This window comes from Sarcophilus harrisii, chromosome 4 (genome assembly GCF_902635505.1).
Source record: "Sarcophilus harrisii chromosome 4, mSarHar1.11, whole genome shotgun sequence".
In the NCBI taxonomy this organism is placed as follows: Eukaryota; Metazoa; Chordata; class Mammalia; order Dasyuromorphia; family Dasyuridae; genus Sarcophilus; species Sarcophilus harrisii.
Genome location: NC_045429.1, coordinates 24493459 through 24519477, shown reverse-complemented (window position 1 = coordinate 24519477; position 26019 = coordinate 24493459). Strand labels below are relative to the sequence as shown.

General features: G+C 40.1%; 1 protein-coding gene across 7 annotated transcripts in view; it reads left to right on the top strand.

Moving 5' to 3' along the window:
* OSBPL9 (oxysterol binding protein like 9) overlaps positions 1-26019 on the top strand; it is a 138760-nt gene that overhangs the window by 106532 nt on the left and 6209 nt on the right. For 5 of the 7 annotated variants that reach the window (XM_023501554.2, XM_003767151.4, XM_031969135.1 and 2 more), the window contains 8 exons: positions 769-798; positions 1620-1670; positions 7598-7636; positions 12207-12297; positions 13198-13302; positions 16296-16455; positions 25217-25329; positions 25432-25550. In XM_023501554.2, coding sequence (XP_023357322.1) covers positions 769-798; positions 1620-1670; positions 7598-7636; positions 12207-12297; positions 13198-13302; positions 16296-16455; positions 25217-25329; positions 25432-25550 — 708 coding nt within the window. The remainder of the gene's footprint in view (positions 1-768; positions 799-1619; positions 1671-7597; positions 7637-12206; positions 12298-13197; positions 13303-16295; positions 16456-25216; positions 25330-25431; positions 25551-26019) is intronic. The other 2 variants (XM_023501555.2, XM_012547479.3) reach the window with 1 other exon arrangement.

Here is a 26019-nt window from a genome sequence, read left to right as displayed (position 1 = left end):
CTTTGGTAGCTTGTGCCTACTATTTCCCTGGCTTGGGATTTGGTTGGGTTTGTATTCAGAGATTTTTGTTTTTTTCTCTTACTCTAGTTTCTTTAGGGCAATAAATCAAATCAGCTTATCAGCTTTCCCTTTACTTCTTTTATAATATATTATAGCTGACTATATCCTTTGTCCTTAATTTCTTTCTACTCTTAGGTTCTGTGTTTTGGTTCTTTTCCTGTGGGTGGGGGGAATAATGAGCTTAGCAAAATGTTTCATTTTAAAACAAGCCTTTTTTGCATTTTAAAATTATAAATGTAAACTATGTAAGATGAGAGAGTAAGCACATTGAAATCATGACCTTTTTCTGATGAACTGGAAATCCAAGTGGTTTGGGACTTGTTTATAAATACAACATAAAGTCTGTCATAAAGGATTTTGGTTAATAAAGTGCATGTGATCTTTGTCTCCAATTATCTGGGGCCTTTGAGTGGTGGTCACTGCTGTTACTGAGTTTAATGATCACTTCTAGGTAGAGTGGTGAAACTGGTGAAACTGACAGGCCTCAGGTTGAGCCTGGCATTCATTGACCTGCTTTTGGAAAATCTATACAAAATCTCAGTTTTGTCCACGAGGGTGATCATAGAGCCCTATGAATAAAATACCTTAAAAGACTATATGGTCATTACAGTATGTAAGCATAATTTACTATAATTAGTATTGACAGTTGAAAATTTTTTTCCTGTATGCTTCTAATGGTTTATATTTTGGATTTTTTTTTTTTCACAGAAAATTGAGACTCTCAAAGAGACCACAAATGTAAGTTTTGTGTTTTGCAAAATTTGCCCTTCCTTTGTAACTAACTACCTGATCCATTCAAGTTATTTTTAGCAGTGATAGTTGAGTGTTCATTTCAAGTTTCAAAGAGTTGTCTCATTAAGGCTGTTTAGAATGTTAACATAAAGTTAGGGTTGAAAACTGTTGCCAAACTGACATTCACTTCAGCTATCATACCTTATCCATTTCCTGTCTTAGAGGTTTGAGATCCTTGTGAAAGTTGCTGTGAAAGAGAGAGAGCAAGAGCATTGTAATTGAACATTTCTGAATTTCCTTACGAATGTTTTAACCTTTTGTCATTATATAAAGAGCAAGCCATTTTGAATAGCTTGTCTTACTATAGAAATAGTAAAGAAATACATGAATAATAAAGTTTCAGGCCTACCATACTATGAGAGGGTCTTTTCCACTCCCTATTTCTATCTAAATCTTCTATAGAAATTTCTCTGTAACTGAGCCTATTTTAGAGAAATAATGTTGACAGAGATCTAATAGCTTTAAAGTGAATTCTTCCTCTCTATTCTGGATAGACACTCACTTTTCTGGTGTATATATGATAGGTTTAAAAATTAGTTTATATTGTTTTCAGTTCAAAAGAAATGATTCTTTTTGATGTTGCAGGTTCACTTGTTCTTTAGTCAACACAGCTATTTACATTCTCTTTGCATTGAAAGGTTCAGATTGCCATAAGTGACTTCAGACTTCCCCAGAGTCAGACAGTATTATTTGCTAATATCATATGACCATCTTAATTTTAGAAGTCATTTGGGTACAATCCTAAAATCACTGTTTTGTTTTTATAGAACATGGTAGAATCAATTAAACACTGCATTGTGTTGCTGCAGATTGCTAAAGTAAGTAAATTTTGCTTTTGATTTGCTTAACTTAATGGGGATTTACTGTTCAATATGATGTCAGCTTTTCTTAAGGGGGCAATAACATGATGAGATCTGCTTTCAGCTTAGTAACTTTCTGCAGGAAACTAATTTGGTGGGATTCCCTGTGCTGTGGAACAACACTTTGGGCCTAGCTAACACTTTGCCTGCATGGGTCTGCTGTGGTGAGGTCATTTTTGGTGGTGGTGGGAAGGAAAGACGGGTTTTTCTGGGAATTCCCTCTCAAATTGAATCTATGACATTTGCTGCAATGAAATATATCTCGGGCAGGTGTTTTATTCTCATAGGAATAAAGAAAGGGAATATGGGGTGGGTAATTCCTTTTCCTTAAGGAAAAAAAAGAGCTAGCTAAAAGTTGGAGTAGAAATTAATTAAGAGATTATTTTTGTTTTGGATTTTTGAAGGTAATTTTATTTCTAGTTCATTTAGTATGGAATTAAATTGAAGATTCAATTTTTTAAAAAATCTAGACCATTGGGACATCACATTAAATAAAATCAACGTTCTGAATAATTTCAAGTATCTATGACTGGTAAAATCTTTGAAAGTTAAAAACAAAAACAACAAAAAACCATCACAACCTTTCTTAACATTTTTGGTTTCATTCAGAGCATTTTTCAGCTGTTGAATTTTTGGTTTGCTTTTTTTTTGTCATACAATATTGGTTGAGCCAGTGATTGGTTGTTGCATTTTCATAATTTCTGTCTTTGTCATCCCCTTATGATGGCAAGGTATTAGGGGTTAATTGACTGGCCAAAATGGTGTTTTGCATGCCATTTCAATTACAAGACTACTTTCATAGTTAAATGGCATTTGGTCACTTGCCTATTAACTTTATCACCATTGGCAAAGAAGGGAATCAAAATCAAACTCTTTTATACTATGTAGGACACTATAGAAGCAGCAGGACAATACCTTTGTGGCCTTTGAGAAGATGCTGTTAAAATTCAAGGCTCTTGCCACTGTTGTGTAGGGAATAGAAAAAGTAGATTTCCTTGAGGAGGTTTATAGAAGGCCATATGCTGAATTTAGAATTTTCTCATTCTCTCTTAGGATGCCTATTGTTCTAGTAGTTATCTATTATTGAATCTAATTCTCTTACCTTCCTTCCCCCACCTTTTTAAATAAATATTTAATGTAAAAGATTTTCAAAGAAGATCCTTGGGAGAATGATTAGGACTTTTCTTGGCTATGAAATCACAAGACACATTGTACTGAAGTTGGCTAATAGCCTATGCATTCAGCCAGTGGCTTTCTCACAGTCCATATATTGTTAAAAACAGACTGTGGCCAATTGCTGCTTCCATTTTTATGTCTTGGAATTGAGGGAGCAAAAGAGCCTATTATGTTTGGAATGTTCATAAATATGCAACCCTGTGGCAAGATTATCTGGCCTAAAGACACACAGATTCAAATGGTGCTTTTAGTTACCTTGCATTGCTTCATTGGTTCTTCCTTTGACATGTATTTAGATTCAGATGACTTCACCCAGATCTAGACTCTCCCATCATTATTAGTCTTCCACTGACAAGTTATTAGCTGTAGTGCTTAAGCCCAGTTGGTAAACCTATATTCGCAGTCTTTTGGCATAGAGATCCTGGATTTAATCATTTACTTTCAGTTAAGTTTTCTTTCTTTCTTTTTTTTTTTTTTAAAACACTTCCTAGTTGTGTAACTCTAAACAAGTCACTTAACCTTTATTGCCTCACCAAAAAAAATTCATAAATAGGGCCTGAATATTAGACATTTAGGCCCAGGGCATTAGTTCTTTTTTGTTTTTTAATCATTGCAGGTATTTTATTTTATTTATTTTTAATATAACTTTTTATTGACAGAACCCATGCCTGGGCAATTTTTTTTTTTTTACAACATTATCCCTTGCACTTACTTCTGTTCCGACTTTCCCTCCCACCACCCCCTTCCCTAGATGGCAGGCAGTCCTATACATGTTAAATATATCAGAGTATATCCTAGATACAATATATGTGTGCAGAACTGAACAGTTGTCTTGTTGCATAGGAAGAGTTGGATTCAGAAGGTAAAAATAACCCAGGAAGAAAAACAAAATGCAAACAGTTTACATTTATTTCCCAGTGTTCTTTCTTTGGGTGTAGCTGCTGCTGTCCAGCATTGATCAGTTGAAACAGTTAAGTTTTCTTTGGGATAAAACTGTTAGCTATCAGTTGTTGGAACTCTATTATTAGGCTTAATGGTGATAAAGAGGAAAATGGAAGTTTGACATCATCAAGTAGCATTCTATTCATTGGAGTAATCACATATTTAGAGAGGATTTAAAGACATTGGAAGAAGTAAATAGAGAAGCAGAAATCTTGTCCTGTCCGGGAAAAGTCCTGGGTTGTTTTTCACTTAAGAAAGGAATAATTCACTAAGGAGATTGCTGATAAAGGAATGAAGTATTTTTATACAGGAATTGCCATGCACCTTTCTTCCATGTTAAGGAACAATGAACAAAAAAAATGGGCATGTTTAAGAACAAGGCCAACAAGTTGCTAAAACATTAGAATTGGCTTTTTGAGAGAGATTGTGTCCTCTTAAATACTCAAAAAAAGCTAATGGACACCTGTCTCTGTGACTGAGTTTAATCATTCCCCTGGCCAAAGAAGGGGATTAAACCCATTATATTTTCTTGGAGTCTCTCTCCTAAAAGCACTATTAGAAATTTTAACTCTGACATAAATAGGTAATAGAATAATAATCCCGGGATTCTCAGCAATTATAAAGGCTCTTATAGAAACTTTCTCTACCTAAACTTTTTTAGAAACCAAATGGGAGGTTTGGGGAAGAACCTTAGAAGTCCAAGACTCTGGCTGAGGAGTGAAAAACTCCAGATTGTCTTGGATGATATTGCTGCCATATTAGCTTCATTTGTCATGTGCTTCATTATTGAAAGTGGTTCCCCTTCACTCAATAGTCTGGTCATCATCTGGAATCTCAGGGAACACCAACATGACGAGTTTGGCAGATTATTTTGAAGCTTTTGTGCCATGATCTATACCTGGTAAAAACAGAAACTGGAGTTTCATGAAATCCCACATCACGTAGATTGATAAATAGAGTTTAAGAATCTTTGACCTATATTTTTTCATTGTTTGGATAATGGTGATGTGGCAGCCCTGAGTTTGATGAACATTTGTGTTTAGCAGTTGACAGTTACTAAACACTTGCTCTTCAATGAAGTGGCCAATTACATAGAATTGCAAATCTCTATTTTTGTCCGCCTGCATTTTTTATTTCCTCAGGCTAATTGTACACTATTTCAGAGTCCGATTCTTTTTGTACAGCAAAATAACTGTTTGGACATGTATACTTATTTTGTATTTAATTTATACTTTAACATATTTAACATGTATTGGTCAACCTGCCATCTGGGGGAGGGGGTGGGGGGAAGGAGGGAAAAAGTTGGAACAAAAGGTTTGGCAATTGTCAATGGTGTAAAATTACCCATGCATATAACTTGTAAATAAAAAGCTATGATAAAAAAAAAAAAAAAAGGAGAAGAATTTAGATGCTTTAAAAAAAAATGAAGTAGCCAGACTCGTTATGAACTTGTTAGATAAATAAGAAATCGGAAGCACAGAGAAGTCCTGATCTTTCTTGGCTAATTCAGTTGTCATGTTCTTGAAGAGACCTTCCCTTCTCTCCCACCTCCCCTGCACTGGGGAAGAACGGCCTCTCTTTTCCTTTCCTCAGCCTCCTATTCCCCCAACTACTTTAGATTTATGTTTCAATTCTTTATCTTTGAGCAGGTCATTTCTCCCTAGAATAGTATTTGTTGGTTTCTTGAGATGGTTTTAAGTTTAACCAAAAGTAACCCCTCTTTTTTTTTTCTACATAGTTTTTCATTAATTTTTTTTAATCTGTATTTAGAATTTTTATTATTCATCCTGCTTGTCAGTCTAGAACCCTTAGGCTTAGTGACATTTAAAGAAGAAATTCAGGCAATGTTCAAGAGAAATGTATGACACCTAAAAATAATCTAAATAACTGATTCAAAGTTTACCATTTAGTTTGATTGTTTTGTAATTTTGTAATTGTAATTTAAAGTGTCTGATTTAAGATGAAATATTGTATTTTTACGATATTTAGAGAATCTGTATTTTCCTCGTAATCTCCATTATTTAGCTTCACGATTTGGAGAAAATTGACTCCCTAGAGGTTCTCCCATTACTGTAGGTGTTCAGGGACTGGCTGGCCTTCATCACGTTTAGCCTAGAAAGAGAATCCTTTGTGAACTAGGGGATTGCATATGCTGAGACTAGCCAGTCCCTTGCTACACCTTCATTAGTTATGGTGTGATTCCTATTTCCAATTGCTTAATTGTATGTATGTGCATTATTTTCCGTGTGAGTGGGGCAAGTGTCTTACACTTGATGAGGACTCCCCTCCCTGAGTGTGACTTAGCACCTGGCCACCCTCCCAGCCATCTGCGGTAATCTCTGCTTTGTGACTTCACCAGCTCGGCTCTCACTTCCACACAGAGAGTTCCTAAATCTGTAGGGCCAGCTGTAGCCTCTCCCTGGACCCCAGCTCTGGGTCCTGGCTATGTCGTGCCTCCGAGCATGCTCAACTTAGCTCAAAATGCCTCAAATGAGAGGTGTCCTTTCCCTTCAGACTCCCCCATGTCTGTTAGGGGAACCAGCAGCCTCATAGTCATGCTCCCCTCCGCCTCAGCCCTCTCTATACCATCTTTTTCCATGTCTTGACAGCTCTGTGACCTCTCTCACATGTGGCTCTTTTTCCTCCATCACACAGCTACTGTGATGATTCACACCTTCCTCACCTTCCTAGACTTCTCTATTGGCCACAGATGCGGTTCCCTGCCCATAGCCACCCAAGTACTTTTACACTGGCATAGATCTGACAGTCACACTGCTCAGCATCCTTCAAGGGCCCTCATTGCCTATAGGAAAGTGCACAAACTCTTTGAGACTTGGCCTTTTAAGGCTCTTCATTCTGGATCACATCTCTGTCACATCCCCCAATCTTCCCCTTCATTATTCTTCTTGACATACAGTAAATGCTAGTAATTTGTGAAATGTAACGATGCATTTGCCCAAGGCCCCTCTTACTCCTGGGGTGTTCTCTGCTTTTTCTGTGTGTATGAGAATACTTGGGCTTCCTTCTAATCCTGAGAGTCGCTCCTAGCTGGTACTGCTGGCAGCAGTCTTCTCTCCCACTTGGTATGCCCCATCCAAGTTTCTTGAGCATAAGGACTCCGTCTTTCATTTTTGTCTTTTTACCCTGGGTGTTAGCACAGAGCAGGCACTTGTAATGCCTGGGAAGAATGTGAATGTGGGAAGAATCAAATTGAATAAAATCAACTCTGTTGAGCTGTAAGCATATGGTATCCTGCCCTCCTAGCTCTTTCCAACTGATGGCAATTATGGGATACAGTGAAAGCAAAGTGTCTTCACACAGAAGAAGAGAGGGGAGGCTGGGAATAGAGAGAGCATCTTTAGTCTGGCCAAGTGGGGACATACAATTTTAGACTGAGAAATCATCAATAATGAGTGTTTCCTGTACAATATTGACTTGAGTCCTTGGCATGAATATCACTGTACAGTTCAGGGTCTACAGTTTGTATTTTCTGAAAGACTTTATTTAGAAGACTGTTGGCACTTTGAATAAGTAATAATCATGCTGATAGTGGTGGTTGTATTCACAGAAAGAAATGTCCTTCTGACCACGGATGCTTAGGTGGGATTACAGTTTGCAAGGACATTGAGTCTCCAGTTGGTCATATTGATGGCAGCATCAGCTGCTCCTTGAGCCTTTAATCAAAGACAAGCTGCTATTCACGTGGGGGGAGGATGCTTTCTGTGACTTGTAAAAGATTGTTAACATATTGAACATTTTTCCTTAAGGACCAAAGTAATGAGGAGAAGCACGCATATGGATTGATAGTAAGTTTAATCTAATCTTTAAAATTCCCTTTACCTCTGCAGAGCATTAAAACCCATCATCTTGCAGCAGAGACCTGAGTTTCCGCTCATTTACAACTTGTCTTCTCTTTTCAACTTACCCTTCTTATTCTATTCTGGTAACTTTCTTGAGCCTCTGAAATTGGCCATCTTTCACTAATCATTTCACCACGAATTCGGGGTGCTTCTTGCTGATTTAGGATTTTAAATGGCAGTCTTATAAATTTGCTTTAAGAATCACATCATCTTGCATGCATTAAATGATTAGGGTGTGGAAATCTACCTTTTATGGACAAATGTAGACATGAAGTAGAGCTGTCTTTAGGGAACAATTCCTGAGGGTTTAAATATCTTCTGTAGTAGCTATGTCCAATTTGGACTCCACTCGAAAGAAACTAGGAAACTAACAGAACTGTGATCTATCTCTTTCTTTTTTTTTTTTTTTTCCCTTAGAAACTGTAACCAGTTCTAGATAGGTTTTAAATATTTTATGTTTTTCCTACATAGCTTGGTATTGTGCTTGTGGTATGTTCTGTGATTTTGTTGGAACAAATTCCAACCAGCCTGTGTCATGTCATGGACTCAGCCAGCTCCCATGCTATCAGAGTGGAAGGAAGGCGGGAGAGATGCTAAGCTCCCACCTCAGTTCCACCAGTATCCTGGCCCAGAGTACCTCCCTTCTTTTTGACTTTTCTTTGCTCCTCCTTCTCAATTATCAGCCTTCCTCCCTTCTAGAGAAGGCAGAAGGCACTGGTTATTTGGCAGAATCTTAACCTTTTGAGTCTAGAAGTGAAATTTAAAGTATGAAGATTTGCTCATTTCATTAATTTAAAATTGTCCACTAGATGATTCCAAGTACCTCATTAATATTAATGTTCAATAATAATTAAATTGTAATAGAGGAAATGCAGGGTTTTTTTTTTCTTTGAAAGCAGACAAATAACAATACATCTGCAATTAGAAATTCATGAAAGCTGCTGGTTCAACTTATCATAAACATAACCTCCTTTTCTTTATTTTGATTTGTGACATACAGAGATATCTAGGGAGAACAGAGGGAGTAAAAAGGTCACTTTCCTCCACTTTATAATTCCCTGCTCCTAATGGCTGGTTAGGGGTCATTGTAGTGGGACACAAACCTTAGTGCTTTTTTTATATAGATCAGTTTTCATTTATAAGCCTGATCTGAAGACAATCTAGGTAGAGAATATTTTGAATAATTGTCATTGTTTTAAAAGGTCTGTTCTATCATTGATATGTGGAACCCACTGATTCATAGCACCTCCCACCATTGTTAAGATCTTCCCAGTTTCCAGAATTCCATTGCTGGTCTCGGGCTTGTGCAGTGAAATCACACAGGACTTGTGAATCTTGTGACCTTGGGCAAGCCACTGGGGCACTCAAGGGAATTGAACTAAATGACCTTAAAATGCCCTTTCCAGATTCTCACAGCCTTTTCTTCCCAAGCCTTTTTAACTGGAAGAGAAAGTGATAGAGCAGCTAGTACCCTCCAGGGCTCTCCAAGGAAGAGGGGAAGGAACAACCTTGAGGAAGGGGAAGGAACTGGCAGCTGATATTGGCAAAGATGCTTCAGAGGAAGTTTGTAGAACATTTCTGGGGTGCTTTAATTGTCTAGGTGGGGTGCAGGGTAGTGGGGATATTTAGCCATTTTCTGTCTTGTGCTCAGGCTACTCTGACTTCTGAATAGCCTTTACTTTGGGGAAATGTAAATGGTGGCTATGAGAGGCAGTGGAAAGAGCTCTTGACTGGAATCAGGAAGATCTGTATTCAAGAGCTGCTGTTGATACATGGTAACTGTGATCCCATGAACAAATCATTTAATGCTCTGGGCCCCAGGTGACTCTTTGAGATTGCGTACAGACAGACTGGTCTTTATTTTGTGGAGGGCATTTCCCCATTGGGAGTTTTATATAAAATCACAGATCAGGGGACACTCTCCAGTAAAGGTAGGAACTGTGACAGCAAGTCACAGAGTTGGCAAGAGTGGAATGGTATGAGTTTTCTTGGGGGTATTGGGGCTGCTCTTATTTAAAACTTGAGATATCTTTGTATTTTTGCCTGAAACAGAACAACAAAAAAGAGTTATGGAGTATTTGATTCATTTTTTTCATTTCATTAAAAAAATTGTGGTTACTTTGTATATGTAGAAATGTCTAATTAGAAGCATGTATCACTGCCTTCTATCATTGCCCCCCATGTCTTTTGTCTTCCGCTATACACAATTATAATGGGCTTGTCTCTGCATTTTCTGCTTGCTGCTGAAGAAGGTGTCGTGATAAGGGGGCTGCAGACAAGGACCTTTGGGCTGGTTTCCTAATAGCCCTTATTGCTACGAGTTGAAGGTCAAGAAAAAGGGATTTCCTTGTCTTTAAGGATGTTCCTAAGGCTCCACTAAGTGGAGCATTGATTTGTTGGCAAAACAGCCAAATCCTTGAACAGAATGAAACTTGGGGGGAGGGGGGAAAGTAAATTTAGGACAAATAAAATGAAATCTGGCAGTTTCACATATTAGACATTCTGTTTATAAAGCTTTTTACCTCCAAGTTGAAAATAAAAACTTTTCCCCAAATGGTTTAGTGGTTGATAAAGGCGTAATGTACCAAAGGGGGCCAGAAAGTTTGGGAGGTTGATAGTGTGGGAACCATCAGATCTCCTCCATAAAATTATCCCTTGGTTCCCCTTTAGCAAAAGGGATACTGTGTTGAGTGAACCATACCCAGGAATATAGGTGTCTGAGGGATGTACATATCTGGAATGTGCTTTAAAATTTATTTAATATTTAATTTAATATTATTTTATTTATCCCTCTTCATGTTGAGAGCATGCATAGGAACATCTAGTGTTGACAAGCATATGTTCTCTTCACTCCAGTCCCTCTCCCACAAAAGCAGGGATTTGTAACTTGGGGTTTATGGATAGATTCCCGGATGGGGTGGCAGTGCCATTGAACTTGTTTGGGGAAAGAATTGCATCTTTATTTCATTCAGTTTTCCTGGTTTCCTTTGTTTTTCATTTTATATTTGACTTCCATATGACTTCCTCATCTTGTCATCAGGAGCTACACTCTCCCCCCTAGCCTCCCCCATCTTCTCCCAGGTGGCCCTCAGGCGCTGTGATTGGCTTGGTCCTCCCTTTACAACTGAACACAGAATCAGACAGAACCCGGATAGAGCATCCTCCTGGGCCAGGGGAGCCTCTAGTTGATTGTGGACCCTTGGAAAATCCTGGAAGAGCAGCTTCCTCACGGCCAATGTGTTGGGGGAAAAGATGAGCGCAGACATCTCCTAGATGTAGTCATGTCTCTGGATGTGCACAGCAGTAGTGCCCCAGTTGGGGCAGGAGAGATGCATAAAGAAATTGGATTTCTCCAGAGACCAGGGCCCAGTATAGGGATGCTCCTGCAGGACTAGCTCTCAGGACAGGCAGAAGTTTAAGTCTATCTTAGAGACTTGCTGACCCTGACCCTGGGCAAGCCAGTTTACTGCTGTCTCCCTCAGCTTCCTCATTTGTAAAATGAGAATAGGAACTCCTCCCTGTCTCCCAGGAAAATAGGAAGTTTTGAATGGGAACACATGGGAGGGTTGACTTTTTTACCCTTCATATTTTGGAATGAGACATCCCGAGTCTAAAGAACTTGAATGTCAGTAATTTCAGAGCAGAACATGGAACGCTGTAGAAATGCAAGGAGTTGGTTTTATGAGGACTTGGGTGTTTATTTAAATTAGCCCTGCGGCCACACCAAGGAGCTTTTCTCTAGAAAGTTGGGGTTTTGCTTTTTTGTTTTTTGTTTTTTTAATTTTAAGAAATAATAACCATTTAATTCTATAATGATGTAAAATACAAAAGATAAAAATAATAATAATAATGAAAAAAATAGCACCAGTGGAGCTTCAAAGATCCCAAAGCAAGAGGGAAGCCATTATGATTCAGTCTGGATTGATTTTGGCTTGCTAACCGGGTTGATTTTTAGATATATAATTTTTGTAGACTATATACATTTATTTCTTCTCCCTCCTGAAATTTAGAAAAACATGTCTTTTTCTTCATTTCAAAGATTCATGTCTTCTGCTCTTCATGCTGAATTGCCTTCTGCAGCTTAACACTATACATCCGATAGGATATTAGGAACCAAGTGTGAATCAGTCCAGCTGCACTAGTTAACTATAGCTGTAGATTAAGGCAAGAAGGTATTAGTTGTCCAGAGATGTTGCAGCAGAGTGCCTAGAGACCTTGGGATGTGTTTAGAGGCAATATCTCTTTAAATGTCCCAAACCCTCTTGTATGTGATTTTGATTCCCTTTGAGTATACTGATTTGTGGTTCCTCCCTCCCCCCCCCCCCTTTACTATGCTTTCCTTAAGTATAACAATTGCTTGGGCCTCTGTGTGGAAAAGGGTTTCATTTCTTCTTTGCTCTCTTGTAAACTTGTATCTGTGTAGCTGACAGTAGCATCTTTGGGGATATTTCTTAGTGGGAAAGGCACAATGTGGGCAATATATGGTTAATCAAAAATGACTGTTTGTTTATCTCAGAGTACCATCAACCCTGTAGATGCAATATATCAGCCCAATCCCTTGGAGCCAGTGATCAGCACAATGCCTACCCAGACTGTCTTACCTACAGGTACCGTATTTGGCAAAGGTTCAAGGGCATCCATTAGAGAAACTGGTTTTGTATTTCTGTTATATAGGAAGCTAGCACAAGCTCACTCTTGCCTAGGTAGAAAGGATTGGGATGGGGGGGTTAAATTGTATTTGATGTTCCACAGCGTTATGGCTTTTAAGGAAGCTGGGTCCAGAGGAGGGCAGGGGCAGCTAGCGGGTCCATTGTTCCAAGTCAGAGTGGTCAAGCTCACAGGTAGCTATTTAATCAGAATTTTACTGCCAGGCATCCTTTTGCTGGGCAGAAGTAATGGAAGGGGAAGAGAGCGTCCTTACTATCTTCAGAGGTCATTCGGAGAGGGATCTAGCTGCTGTACAAGATGCCCGGAGTGATTGTTATTGAGCAGAAACCTTGGACCGAGGCGGGATGATGGGTCATTATCAAGCATTAGCCTGGGTTTAGGGAAGTAGTAGTCCTGTATACCCAGCTACTAGTGGGGATGGGGTGAAGAGGGAAGCAGACAAGGAAGATTTCAAGCTGCTCATATCTTTCCGTGACACGGTTGCCAGCAACTGATCTTTCTGGGATAGACGTTTTTAAAATTGTCTAAAATCCAAAAGAAGAGTGCTCCTTGACATTTACAAAGGCTTAAGAGGTTATTCTGTGAATTGTCATCTTTAGAGATTAAAAAAACAACCAAAAAAAAAAAAACAGCCAACATAATGAATACCATGTCCCAGGCTTATCAGGAGCCAGTCTTGGGGGAGCTAGCAGTCTTCCTAGAAGAGGACCTGCATGTTGACCTGCCATTCACAGACCCCAATTTGAAAGCGCTATGTGTATGTGTGTGTGTGTGAGAGACTTTTTTTTTTTTTTAATCATCCTGTTTTCTCCCTTGTTTCACTTGTCCAAATTTCTCAGAATCTGACCCATCGTGTAAATCAGAGCCACGTCCATCCTCCCTACCTGTTGGACCTGGAGTCACTGCTTTGGGACATCCTCAGACCCCAACACCCAACAGCACAGGTACAGAAGGGTTTAACCTGTATCTTTCCATTTCATGTCTTTCTTCCAGTTCATTTGTTTGTCTTCGCTAGAGAAAGGAGGAAAGGAAATTTGTTATCATGGCTGACCTGAGACGTTTTCAGTTGTGCCACTTTCACGCAAGACAGTTGAATAGTTGAAATTGATCATTGTACTTGAACCCCCAAACTTTATTTAATTATAATTTAATTGCAATTTTGCAACCTTTCAGGATGTGGCTTGGTGTGGTCAACTTGGGGGAATCCCCTAACATTGTGATAGTATTTTTCTTCATAATTTTTCTTCATTTTCTTCATCTTGGTTATTTTCTGGGGTTTTTTGGTTTTTTACTGAAATAAGAATTCTAATTTTTAATGGCTTTTTTAAAGTGCCGAAGAGCAAGTTGTGGTTACTTTCACTTTTGAGGCTTAGCCCTGAGCTTTCTCCCTTTTTTTGTGGACTCGTTTTTCCTTTGACTTTCAGAATTTTATTCTATAGGATTTCATATTCATTTTAGGTTTAAATGTGAGTTATCGTACTTTTCTGGAGCAAATGTTTCACTGTTGGGCCTCTACAGTCTAAACCTGAGGGAAGCCTGAAGCCTCCTCCTCATTCACCTCCATTGATTTGTCCTTTGCCGAGGCTGCATTGATGACTCTCCTCAGTAAGAACAGCCTGGATTGCCAGCTCTGGGCATCCTCTTGCTCAGCTTGGTTTCCCTGTGTCACAATGTACACAGTTGTCCTCTAAATTTCAGAATGAAAAAAAACTCTGGGCTGAAAAGCTCAAGGAAATCCTTACAGATAATTTAAAGCATAAAGGGGAAATTTTTGGTGTCCTCTTTGTTATGGATAATATTTATGTAGATTTTTTTTTCAAGACTGTTAATGATATTAAGTTGACATCTCAAATCAGTTTCTATATTTTGAAAGAGGAGAACTAGTCAAGATTTTGCATACAGCAGGCTTGAGTTTCAGGTTTAAATGACAAGAAGCATGTAGATTGCTTTCATTTCTTGACATGAATTCATCTTTGTGTACGTTATTTCAGTTTGTCATGTGGTTTGACTTTATTTCTAAAAGAGAAAAAGACAGATTTCCAGTAGACTAAGTTAAAGAAATATATTGGTAATAGATAACCAGTGAAGCATTGATCCCAACTTCTGAGTTCTTAATTCAATAAATACAAATTATTGTCTCCTGTGTCTCAGGTCTCGTGCTAAGTACATTTCAGTTAAGTGAGTTAAGCGAGATTGTGAGAGCTTTTCTTTCGTCAAACAAGTATCGTTAAATGTATACGGTGTGCCAGGCTTGCAGAGACCTCTCAATGTGGTGTAATTAGATTTCCACTGGCAAACTTTTCTTCTAGATGGACAGGTTGGCTGGTTTGCTCTCTGCATCATGGGAAGGAGGGATCTTCCAAGTCATTGAACTCACAGGTCCATTGGAATTGAGCTTGTCTTCCAGGCATTGAGCATACAAAGACAGAGAATCATTTCTTGCCCTTGTGGTTTTCTGGACTTCTATTCTTTCATTTTGCTCCCTCCTACTCTTTCCTTTTGCCTCCCTTAGCACTCCCCCAACCCACAAACAAAAAACAACCCACTGCATATAAGTTAAGAAAATAGTTTTTCCTCCATTTAAAACATATAAGGAATATCATTAGCAAACAAAAGGGAAAATTCAAATCAGTTAATTTGAATCCCATTCAGTGTCACTTGACATATTTCAAGTGCTTGGGCATTTATTTTTGTCTATAATAAATAGTTCCATGATTTTCAGGTTCTCTCTGGCTTCTCCTTTGGAAAAAAAGATTCCTTAGGGCTCTATTGACAAAGGACAAGTTCTGACCACCTGTGGTTCACTTTTGAGATGGAATTTCAACTGCTGACCTATGTCTCATGGGACTTGTGATTTTAAAGAATGTCCTCATGGCTGTGGCCCCTAAGAAATGACTTTATTGAAGCTTGAGGTACTTGGCTAGTGGCCACGACCTTTCCCCTTTGGTATGAAGTGCTGTATCCCAAAGCAGCTCATGCGATGGTTTTGTGGGCCTGAGTGGTATATGAAATGTTCTGATCCCACTCTCCAGAGTCCCACTGGCAGAGCCCAGCCCGGCTTCAGAAATGTGCAGATGCCTGGGAACTAACTGTCATGCTTCCTTAGTCTTGCTGAGAGCTCCCCAAGAAAGAAAAATAGAAAACATTGCTTAGGGAATGACTGTGATCTTCACAACTTTGAGAGACGGAGGCTTCCTTCTGACCTGTCCCCTCCTCGTTACTCTAGTTTGGGGCCTGACCAATACTAGCTTCAGTTGTTTCCATCTTCTTATACTTTCATTCCTTCCATAGGTGGTGGCTTCAAATTGTGGCTGAAGATGGATAGGGTTTTATGGTGGTTTGGCTTTTTTGCATACCTGTGTTTGTTTGGGGTCAGGAACTATTTATCATTTGTGGGGAACTCTTGTCTTGCACATAAGTAGAGTCTCTTAATGAATAGGCCAAGAGATCTTTAGTGTGATTAATAAATATGTTATTCCCAACTTAATCCTCAGTTTTAAGTTGCATAGTGTCTATCAGAGAACTCCCATTTTGCATTTCTTTGGGGAATACGTAGCTCCTTTTTTAATCATTTAAAACTGTATGAAATGAAAGCTGGAATTTCCTGCTACTCTTAAGACAGTAAATTTCCACTTGCTTTCTTGGAGTATAATTGAATTGAATGATCTGTTTTCCTGTGACTGAAAAAGGAAATAATCTTTGATTTTTTTTTTTTCTGAGGTGGGGGGCAGAGTATTTCAATGATACCATTGTGAACTGTGCTGTGAGCTGCAGAGGAGAAGCTCTGGTCTTTTCTTACTAATTTTGTTTACTCTTCTTTGCCCAGTATCAAAGCTGTTTGATTTTGGGTGCAATTCAATCAAATTCTTCTACTCTTTTTGTAACTTACCCAAATCTTTCCCAACTTTTTCCTAACTCAGTATTGTTTACTCCCTAGGAAGTGGGCATTCAGCACCTAGTAGCAGTCTGACATCTCCAAGCCATGTCAACTTGTCTCCAAACACAGTTCCAGAGTTTTCTTATTCTAGTAGCGAAGATGAATTCTATGATGCTGATGAATTCCATCAAAGCAGCTCATCCCCAAAGCGCTTCATAGAGTAAGTAAAAATGGAAAGGAGATGGTCTTGAAGTAGTTGGCTCATTTTTAAATATTTGGATGGTTGGGGAGTTTTTTGGACAGTTCTCCAGTTTGTTGGAAAATGGAGTGAAACACTTTAGTCTCAGCTGATTTAATCCTGCAGCAGCAGTGTCAGTTCAGTGTAACCCAAGTAATCCAGATTATAGAAGAAAGGCCACCTAGAGATGAGGTTTGAAAGGAATTAGGGTTTATCAAAGCTCCCCCAGCCCCTTGGCTGATGTCATGGATCCTGGACGTTGGTGCACCTTCTTGGCAAGGGCCTCACACACCCTCTCCCATTTCCTTTTCACAACTGTGCAAGGCAAAGAGGAAGTACTTGGGGTCATGTTTTCATTTTGCAGATGTGGAAGTTCCAAGTGATGCCCAAGGTCACAAAGAAAATCACTATCATGGGTAACAGTCAGATCTATGTCTTTCTAGCTTCAAGCCCAACTTCTGTTCATTATGTCCCATTGCCTTTACTGGTGTCATGAAGAGAAAGTGAAAGTCTTCTGCTCAGCCTCAGAGAGCAAAACTAGATGGAAGAGGAGTTACAGAAAGCTTTGAATTTGGAACAAACTTTCTGAACGGTTAAGAGTTGTCCAGGAATAGTTTAGAATATTTTGATAAGGAAGTAACTGGCCTAATGGGAGAACTTCAAGGGGAAGGCCAAGCTGCTGAGTGTTGGTAGTTGGGAGAGGGTCTGGACTGGATGACCTCTGGGGGTGACCCTAGGATTATTTTCTCAGAAAGACTTCCTCTGTTAAATGACAACTAATAATCATCAGATAATCTTGAAAACTGACATTGATCGTATTAAAAATGATGTAAATTCCTGCTTGCTGTACTTAGCATTTTCTGGAAAACAGATGAGCAGATCTTGTGTCTGACCATGGCCCTCTGGCTAGAGAACCAATTCTCAAAAGATAGTTGTTTCATGTTGCCTGCTCATCAGTAAAATTGAGAGAATGTTGATATTTCAAAGACCCACCTTTGTTTCCAAGGAGAACTTTAGGTCACTTGCACTTTCTAAGTTATTCCCCTCCCATTTTCTTTCTCTTAATCAACTCTGAGCCCAACTCATTCATTGTATTGTCTCTTCTAAGAATACTCCTTAATAGATTGATTGGCTCTTTAGGTCACCCATCTAGATAAGCATAGGTCAAAACAAACAGGGCAAAGCACACTGCTCATCCATTTGATCTTTTCTTTGAGTATGGTCAGAACATAGCTCTAAAGAGCAATTATAGATCTCTTCAAAAGATTTCCATGTTCTGGGTCTAGATATACAACCAATAAATAGTGTCATCTGCAAAAATACCAAGTGGGAAACCACTGGGCCCTCTTCAGCCATCCTCTGTTTTAGACCTCATGTGGCCCAGCTATGACCTTTGGTGAGCAGACATCTCCCTGTTTTATGTCTTCCAAGGAATCCGGATGGAATGATTATAATGTATTACTGGGAAACGCCTTCCGTAAGGGAGCCTTAATTCTTGCCTTCTCACTGGTTTGGGAAGGAGGGGAAATGTAGAACTGGAAATGAAAAATTATCTTGAATAATGGAAGAGCATCTTTTGAGGCAGGGTTTTGCTTTATTAGAGCAAATAGTCCAGGAAGGGGGGGGTTGTAGTGGATAAGGACTAAGCACAGTCGTGGTTTGTATCCTTTGCACCTGGCTTCCTTTGACTGTATCCTGCTTTAAAGCCCATGGACCCATCTTAGAAGGACACTTGAAATGCATCAAGTAAAAGACCTAGGATCAGAGGAAACCTAGTCTTTGAAAAAAGAATCAATAAACTGTTATGAGCCAGTACTTGAAACAAGGTCTTTAACGCTATGGAATTGATAGAAACAATGCTTGTGTTTATACCTTTGAGAGTCCACACATTGGCTCACACGTTGGAGATCACAAGTCAGGAGATATCAAAGTTTACACCTCCTACAATCCCACTCTCTCAGAGGAGGAGTCAACCTTTAAGAGATCCTATATAAAAAGCTCTCAGTCTCAGCAAGAGTCAGTTGGAGATATTAGAAGCCAGCATTTGGAGTGATTATTACTTGGAACTGAAACTGCCTCCAGAAAACCTCCCCAAGAAACCTGCTCCCAGAGAGAACCATCATATTATACAAAAGAAAAGAACACCATTACATTTTGGCATCTGAACGTGGACTGACAGGACCCTGATCTCAGATCCTGATTTCAGTGGAAAAACCTCTGATCCTGAATCCTGTGGAAAAGTCTCCTCAACCCAGAAATTAGGGTGAGTACAGCAAAGAAATTTTGTTAAAGAGTTAAACTAGAATTTCAGCTAAGATGGGACAGATGTTTAGAAAACAGCCTTCTGTTTCTCTTCAAGGAAAATGTTTAGAGAGCATTGTTAAGGTTATGAAAAGCCAAGGTTTGATTATAATTTTGGAGCAGATCACTGAAACTGTAAACTGTAAAGAAACTGTAAAGCACATATATATGTCCTTGTTTCTCTTTGGAAAAAGGAGAGGATCTTTGTCAATTCTACAATAAAAATGGATCTGACTCAATTTCCAAAGACACATTTAATACATATAATTTAATACAACTGGCTTTAGGAAATTATGTGTTAGAATAAAGAAAAAGAAGAAAGAAGGAGGGGGAGGTGCCAACTAAACTAGGTGAAAAGGATGAAGAATCAGATTTACAGCAGGAGAAATTGGATCTTTCCTCATCTCATGACCCTCCCCCCTCAATTAACCCTTCATGGGTGGAGGAAGGAGGAGGAGGGGGAGAGGCAGTAATGCAATCGGAACCACCTATTAAGGAGCCTGTGGCAAGATTAGAAAAGGCTTTAAGGCAAAAAATGAAGGACAAGATGTATTTGATTTTATAAATGCATACCTTGTGATTGAAAAGCTTGACTCTTCAGGTCAAAAGGGGAGAAGATACATTCCTTTTAATTTGGAAAAAATTAAGGATTTGAAAAAGGGTTGTATTCTTTATGGGGCTACATCATGTTAAGATGTTAAGATATTACTAGATAGTTTGTCTTATGAAATCTTAACCCCAAGTGATTGGAAATCCATAGAAAGGGCTGGGACAAAACCTATTGTCAAGGCTTTTGAATTATCATGAATCATGTAGGATTTGAGCCCAACGAAAACGAAATAGGCAAACAGGAGTTAATGTACAAATCACTTTTGACCAACTAGCTGTTGAAGGTCTATATGGAGAGAATTCAGAACAGATTTATTATCTCATACCAGTGTATGAGCAAATTTCTAAGGCTGCAATAAAAGCTTTGGGGTTCCCTCCCAGGACAAAAAGATCGAGGGGAAGCCTTCACAAAAATAGAGCAAGGTCCCAGTGAACCCTTAGTGGATTTTGTGGGATGTTTGCAAACAGCTGTCATAAACCATTGGAGAGAATGTAGCTACAGAAATAGTGACCAGACATCTGGCTAAGGAAATTGCTGAAGGTTTGCAAAAGAATTATATGGGGACTAGACAAAGATGCTTCTTTAGAGGAGATCATAAGATGCTGTGCCACAGTGGGCACAAATGCTTATTATGCTCAGATTGTGATGAACATGGAAAGGCAGGGTCCCTCTTGGCAAGGGACTTCTAGAGAAACTCGTTGATGTGTTCAGTGTGGAAAAGTTGGACATTTGAGAGCTCATTGTAGATATGGAGTGTGAAGACGGGGTGAGAGAACCTAAAACCCCATGTCCAAAATGCAACCAAGGCTTTCACTGGGCCTCTGAATGTAGATTGACCCAGAGAAATGAGAGGCAGGGCGCAGCTCCAAGTATCAATCAGAAGATAGGTGGGACATGATGGCAGCTGAGGTCACACCTAGAGAATCTTTAGAAATTCAGGATTCTGATGTGATCAATCAGCCTAAAAGTAATCACATGGCAGAAAGAGATTACAGTTGGGGAGAATACAGGCTTTTTAAGCTAATAGGGCAGTATTCAGTGCAAGCAGCTCCAATGTAATTGCCAGTTGATGAGGAGAAATCCCAAAAGTGGTAAATAGAAGGGAATTGGGTAGGTTAACTGCCTGGAAGATAGGGTTTCCTTGTGTTCCTACAGATAGAGAAGGAAATAAGTGGAGAAGGAAACAGATGGGTAGCAACAAGCACCTGGAGAGAGACAGAAAAACCTCAAAATAAAGGAGATTTAAGAAACATCTGACACTAACAGAGCATGGCTGACAATTAGACTGTTAAAAGAACTTTAAAATCTTCAGGAATCATTGGATTCCCTAAAACAAGATGAAAATGTTGCAAGAACTTGAAAATCAGCAGGAATCATTGAATTCTTTGAAAAATTGTTGATGAGACTATTGCAGTACTTCAAAGCTGGCAGGAATTATTGGATTCCTGGCACATGAACTAATGGATAATGGATTCCTTTTGGACTATTTCTAGGACTTATGGACATGTGTAAATTCTCATGTTGATTCATGTTATTTGTTATATTACTACTAGCCTGTGTTATATTGCTGTGTGCTTATGTAATTATGTGTAATGCCTCCCATATTGATGGGTTTATGTATACCTGTTTCAGGTGAGCCCCTTTAGAAACCCACTAATCTGATTTGATTTCCCATTTCCTTTGGTGTTTTCATCTCCCTTCCTGAGATATCAGGGAGGGTGTGACCACCACCTTTTTATGGTGTTTTCACTTCTTTTTTGAGCAGTCAGGGAAGGTGTGATCACCTTCTTTTTGGGGTTCTCACCTCCTTGAGACATCAGGGAGGTCATGACCACCTTATATTGTATACTAAACTTTTTAAACATCTTTGGCATCTCTTTTCCCTCCTTATACTTTGTATCTTGATCCCAAACTGATTGATTTTCTTTGTGTTATCAGGAAACACTTCATTAACTCATAACTCCATTAACACTTACAAACACTTCCAGAATGGGTAAGAGAAAGTATTAGAAACCAAAGTGGGTTTGTTTTCTTTTGTTTCTTTAATAAATGTACACTGTCCATTCCATACACGAACCTCATTCTGACATCCCAGATGACTGGTTGTCTAGCCTCTTCCCAAGGATCTCCAAGGAGTGAGACCCCACATTCCTTTTCAAGGCATCCCATTTCCCTTGGAGACATTTGTGATTTTGAGAGAAGCTCATTTTCTCTCAGCAGCTTTGTTACCCTGCGAGCTCTGGAGGTCCTGGAGAACATGGTGGTCCTTTCTTCACGAGAGGACCCTTCAGATACTAAAGTTGGCTATTGTCACTCCCCAGGGTCTTCTCTTTTCCAGGATAAACATGCTCAGTTCCTTCAGCCCATCCTTAAAGGTCCGTTGCCTTCCTCTAATTTAGAACTTGGCTTAGTAATGTCCTCCCTGATCTACTTAGCATCAGTCTGCTTGCTTGTCATCCTGCAGTCCTGTGGCCCCCTTTCCCTCTGACCACAAAATCTCTCCACTACCACAGTCAGTATCTGTCCAGCATCTGTTGGTTCTTTGAGTTATCTGGATTGGGCTGCCTTGTGTCCATCAATCCTTGTGTCCTTTGGCCTCGGGTCTCCGTTCCTGTTAGGTGCAAGAAGGTCCTTCTCTGACAATAAAAGGAAAATTAAGCTAGGGAGAAAGCATAAATCTGGGGATCTTTTCCCAAAAAAGTGTGATCGTGTTCTTTACACTCATCTTGTATTACTTTGCCTTCAATTGGCCTTCAAAGTTCCATCTATCTGCATTGGCCTCTTCAGACCAAGCCAGTTTTTTCCCCCGGATTGAAGTTATTTCCTAAGCTAACCACAGTCCAGAGCACTCTGGATGAAACATGTTGTTCACTTCTGGAGTCTGCCAGTGGACTCTGGCAGTGCCACGGCATGTGGTCATTGGTTTTGTTTGATCATATTGGTTTTTTTGATTTCTCAAAGAGAAGGAGAGGTGGAAGGGAGAGAATCCAACCTTGAAAATAAAATAAAATGGAATGTTTTTTAAAAGGAAATTATTTCCCTTTGTCTTTTCTGAATTTTATCCTAACCCTCTTGGGCTAACCACCCTGAAGCATTTTAGCCCCTGAGAACTCGCTTGTTTTTCTTGTGAACTCATTGCAATCAGGTTTTTCTAAGTATGGAGTCCATGTTGTACTCTTCCCTGCCTCACGGGCCTTCGTTCTACCCTCTTGCCTTCACTCAAAGGTAAGGTATGGAAAGCAGGCCAGAACAGAAAGGAAGCGGCTTGTTACCACACTGGCCCAGAAACTTGATCTGATAACAGCCAACAGCCAGAGCAGGTAATCATCTTGTCTTGCCTTAGCAACATTGTCATCCTTGAAGCAAAGGGAAATTGTGTTTGGGACCTGATTTTCACTAACAAAGGGGCCACTCTCCTAGGTCGTCATCTTTTTTAAATTTGTTGTGATCTTCCTTGGGATTTTTGGTCTTTAGCTCTTCCAGGTGAATTTTGATCTTTTGTCCAGATCTCTAAAATAAAGCCTTAGTCATTGTGTTAATACAGCACCAAATCTGGAAATCCGTTTAGGTTACATCTAATCCGGCTTCCTTTTTCCTTTCTCCTTTAGTGTTATTTCTATCTCCCTTGAAGCTCCTGTAATATTTTAAAAATACATTTTCACTGATAATCTTGACTTTTTTATATTTTCTGGTTTCCCCCTGTTTATGCCTATCTTTGCGTTTCCCAGAGAGCCGTCTCTTAGTAAAAAATAAAAAGTGAAATCAAAAAGACTGGCCCGTACATTTTTAAAAAACCCTGATGTTGTTTGTAATATTTCACACCTGTGGACCCCCTCCCCATGTGACTCTGGGAAGCAATGGGAAGTGTCATCTGTTTTTTTAGGGCTCCCCTTATCCTTATCCTTGAACTTTATTATTTATTTTCAATTGTGAACTCCTTATGCCATCACTGACAAGTGATGCTTCAGTCTTGACATGAAGGTCCCTGGGGAAATCCACCAGTCTACTTGGCTTTATAAATGGATGTGTCTGTGTCTATGCACTTCACCTTCTCTCTCCCCCCATCAGGGGCCTCCTCATCTCTGCCCAACCTTTTCCTACATTTGATGTAAAGTAGAGGGCAACACTTTGCACAATGCCTGCCACATAGTAGGCACTTTATAAACTTTCTCCAACTGTGCTTTGTGGCAGTGTTGCAATCTGTCAGCCCAGGGGGGCCGGGGTGAGGGGGCAGGGAGAGATTAGGTAAAGGTTCTTGGCCCTGTGAATTTGGAGCTTTTTCTCTTGACTTCTAGTCTGCCTGAACATAGAGTTGCAGATTCCTCATTACAAGCCGGCTCATGCCAGAGACCTTCTTCTGAGCCTTCTCCCCTACTTGCCCTGGAAAACCAGATTCATTTATTTTTCTAGACTATTTATTTTAAAGCACATTGCTTTATAAATCATATTGGGAGAGAAAAATCAGAGCAAACGGGAAAAACCATAGAGATTAAAAAACAGAAAAAAGAAGTAAACACAGAATGTTTATTTACATTCAGTCTCCTTAGTTCTTTTTCTGGATGTAGATGACTTTTTCTGTGCAAAGTCTATTGGGATTGCTTTGAATCGCTGAGAAAGAACCAAGTCTTAAATAATTGATCATTGCTTTACTGTGCACAATGTATTCCTGATTCTGCTTGTTTCGCTCAATGTGAGTTTATGTAAATCTTTCCAGGCCTTTCTATAATCAGCTTGCTCTTCATTTTTTGATGAACAATAATATTCCATTACCTTTGTGTACCACAGCTTGTTCATTCATCCCCCAACTGATGGGCATCCATTCCTGTTCCAGGGGCTCAAAAAGAGTCCCTGCAAACATTTTTGCACATGTGTTTGTCAGTTCTCAAGAAGGTGCTGGGCTGAGCCTTCTGGTGGCTAGGCCCAGGCCCAGCCAGGAGAGTGGAGCCTTCTCTCCCGGGCTGGGAGAGGTGGCTGGTCTATGTGCAACCTACTTGAGAAAAGTAATATAAACTTGCGCTTATAGAGCAATTTTTACTAAGCATCATACAGATGGCATCTTAATGCTCACAACATCCTTATGCAACCAGTGCTCGTTATCCCCTTGTTTACAGATGAGAAAACTAAGGCAAAATGTAGCTTTGGTGTTTTTTTTTTTTTTTTGAAGCAGTCGATTTAAAATAGTTTTATATATTGTAAGAGCCCCAAGTCACTTGGTGTTTTCTTAGTTGCCAGAGGTCGGTGATTTTTCCCGTGGTCCATAGAAATGTTTACAAATATTGATCACCGATTTAATAAAGGTGTGGGAATACTTGATAAGGGGAAGTTAAAAACATTTTTGCACAAATATAGCCCAAAATAAGGTGTGATCACCAGCAGGCCTGAAGCAGACCGTCTGTCTTCTCAGACTGTGGGATGTTGGCCCATCTGTAGTCAGTTGCTTTGTGTGTGAAACATGATTTAGGATTTGAAAAACTACGAGGAGCTTCATAAAGCTAGAATTGTTGTTTCATTTCACTTGTTTTCCCTAGTCCCCGTGATTTGCTCTGATGATTATGACGCCAGCAGAGCCGGCCGATGCCACGTGCTAAGACTTGGTCTCGGGTCTGCATTCATGGGGGCCGCTAAGGCCCTCACTTGGGAAGTTGAGTTTGGCTGTGGCCGGCCCCTTGATTAAGCTTTCTTTGAGCACTTGGTTAGAAAAGTCTCTTCCCTCAGGAGCTTTGGCCAGAGTCTGAAGTAGATCCTGCCTGAGGGAGTCCAGCCTGAGTCGGGCCCTGTCTCCTGGGGTCTGAATAGGCAGCAGTTCCCTAAAAACAGCTTGTTATTTTTCAGTTCCTCGGGATCAGCCTCCGTCTTGACCCACAGTAGTTCAGGGAACAGTTTAAAGCGCCCTGACACCACGGAGTCCCTCATTTCCTCCATATCCAATGGGATGAGTGATGCCGGTGAGTGAGCCCTGACTGAGGGGTAGCCACAGGGACATCATGGGAGCGCTGGGCAGTGGGTCCCGGTTTTTGGACGGTCAGTGAGTGCGGTTTGCTTTTCAGACCTGTTTGACTGCCATGATGACCGCGACGATGATGGGGAGGCTGGCTCCGTGGAGGAGCATAAGAGCGTCATCATGCATCTCTTGTCCCAGGTCAGGCTGGGAATGGACCTTACTAAGGTGAGCCCGGGGCCCTGAGTGCTGTAGCATCCCCTGGTAGGGAACAGCGGTCCGGCTTTGGATCGTGGCTGTTTGGGAGGCTGGGCAATACTTTGTAATGCATGCCCTGCATGGGGGAGGATGGGATAGGACAGAACGTAACGAGTATCAGAAAGTGATGATTGACAGAGGAGGGAAAGGAAGCGTCAGACCCACATCCATGGGCTTTGCAGTTTTAGTGGCAGAAAGGTATAAATGGCCGGAATTGGGCAAAGGAAGAGAGAGGAAAGTGGGGTGGAGAGACTCCCTGGCCAGGCTAAGGTAGCTCCGGGCAATGCCGCAGGGGCAGCCTGGCCTCCAAGCCAGCTGAGCCCTAGTCCTCGGGTCAGATTCACCTGGGGCTGCCTGGTGTAGCCTTTGGTGTTGTCACCCACCCGTCACTCATAAGAAGTTGGTTAACAATCAGTTCTTAAGTGCTTAGTGTTTGAGC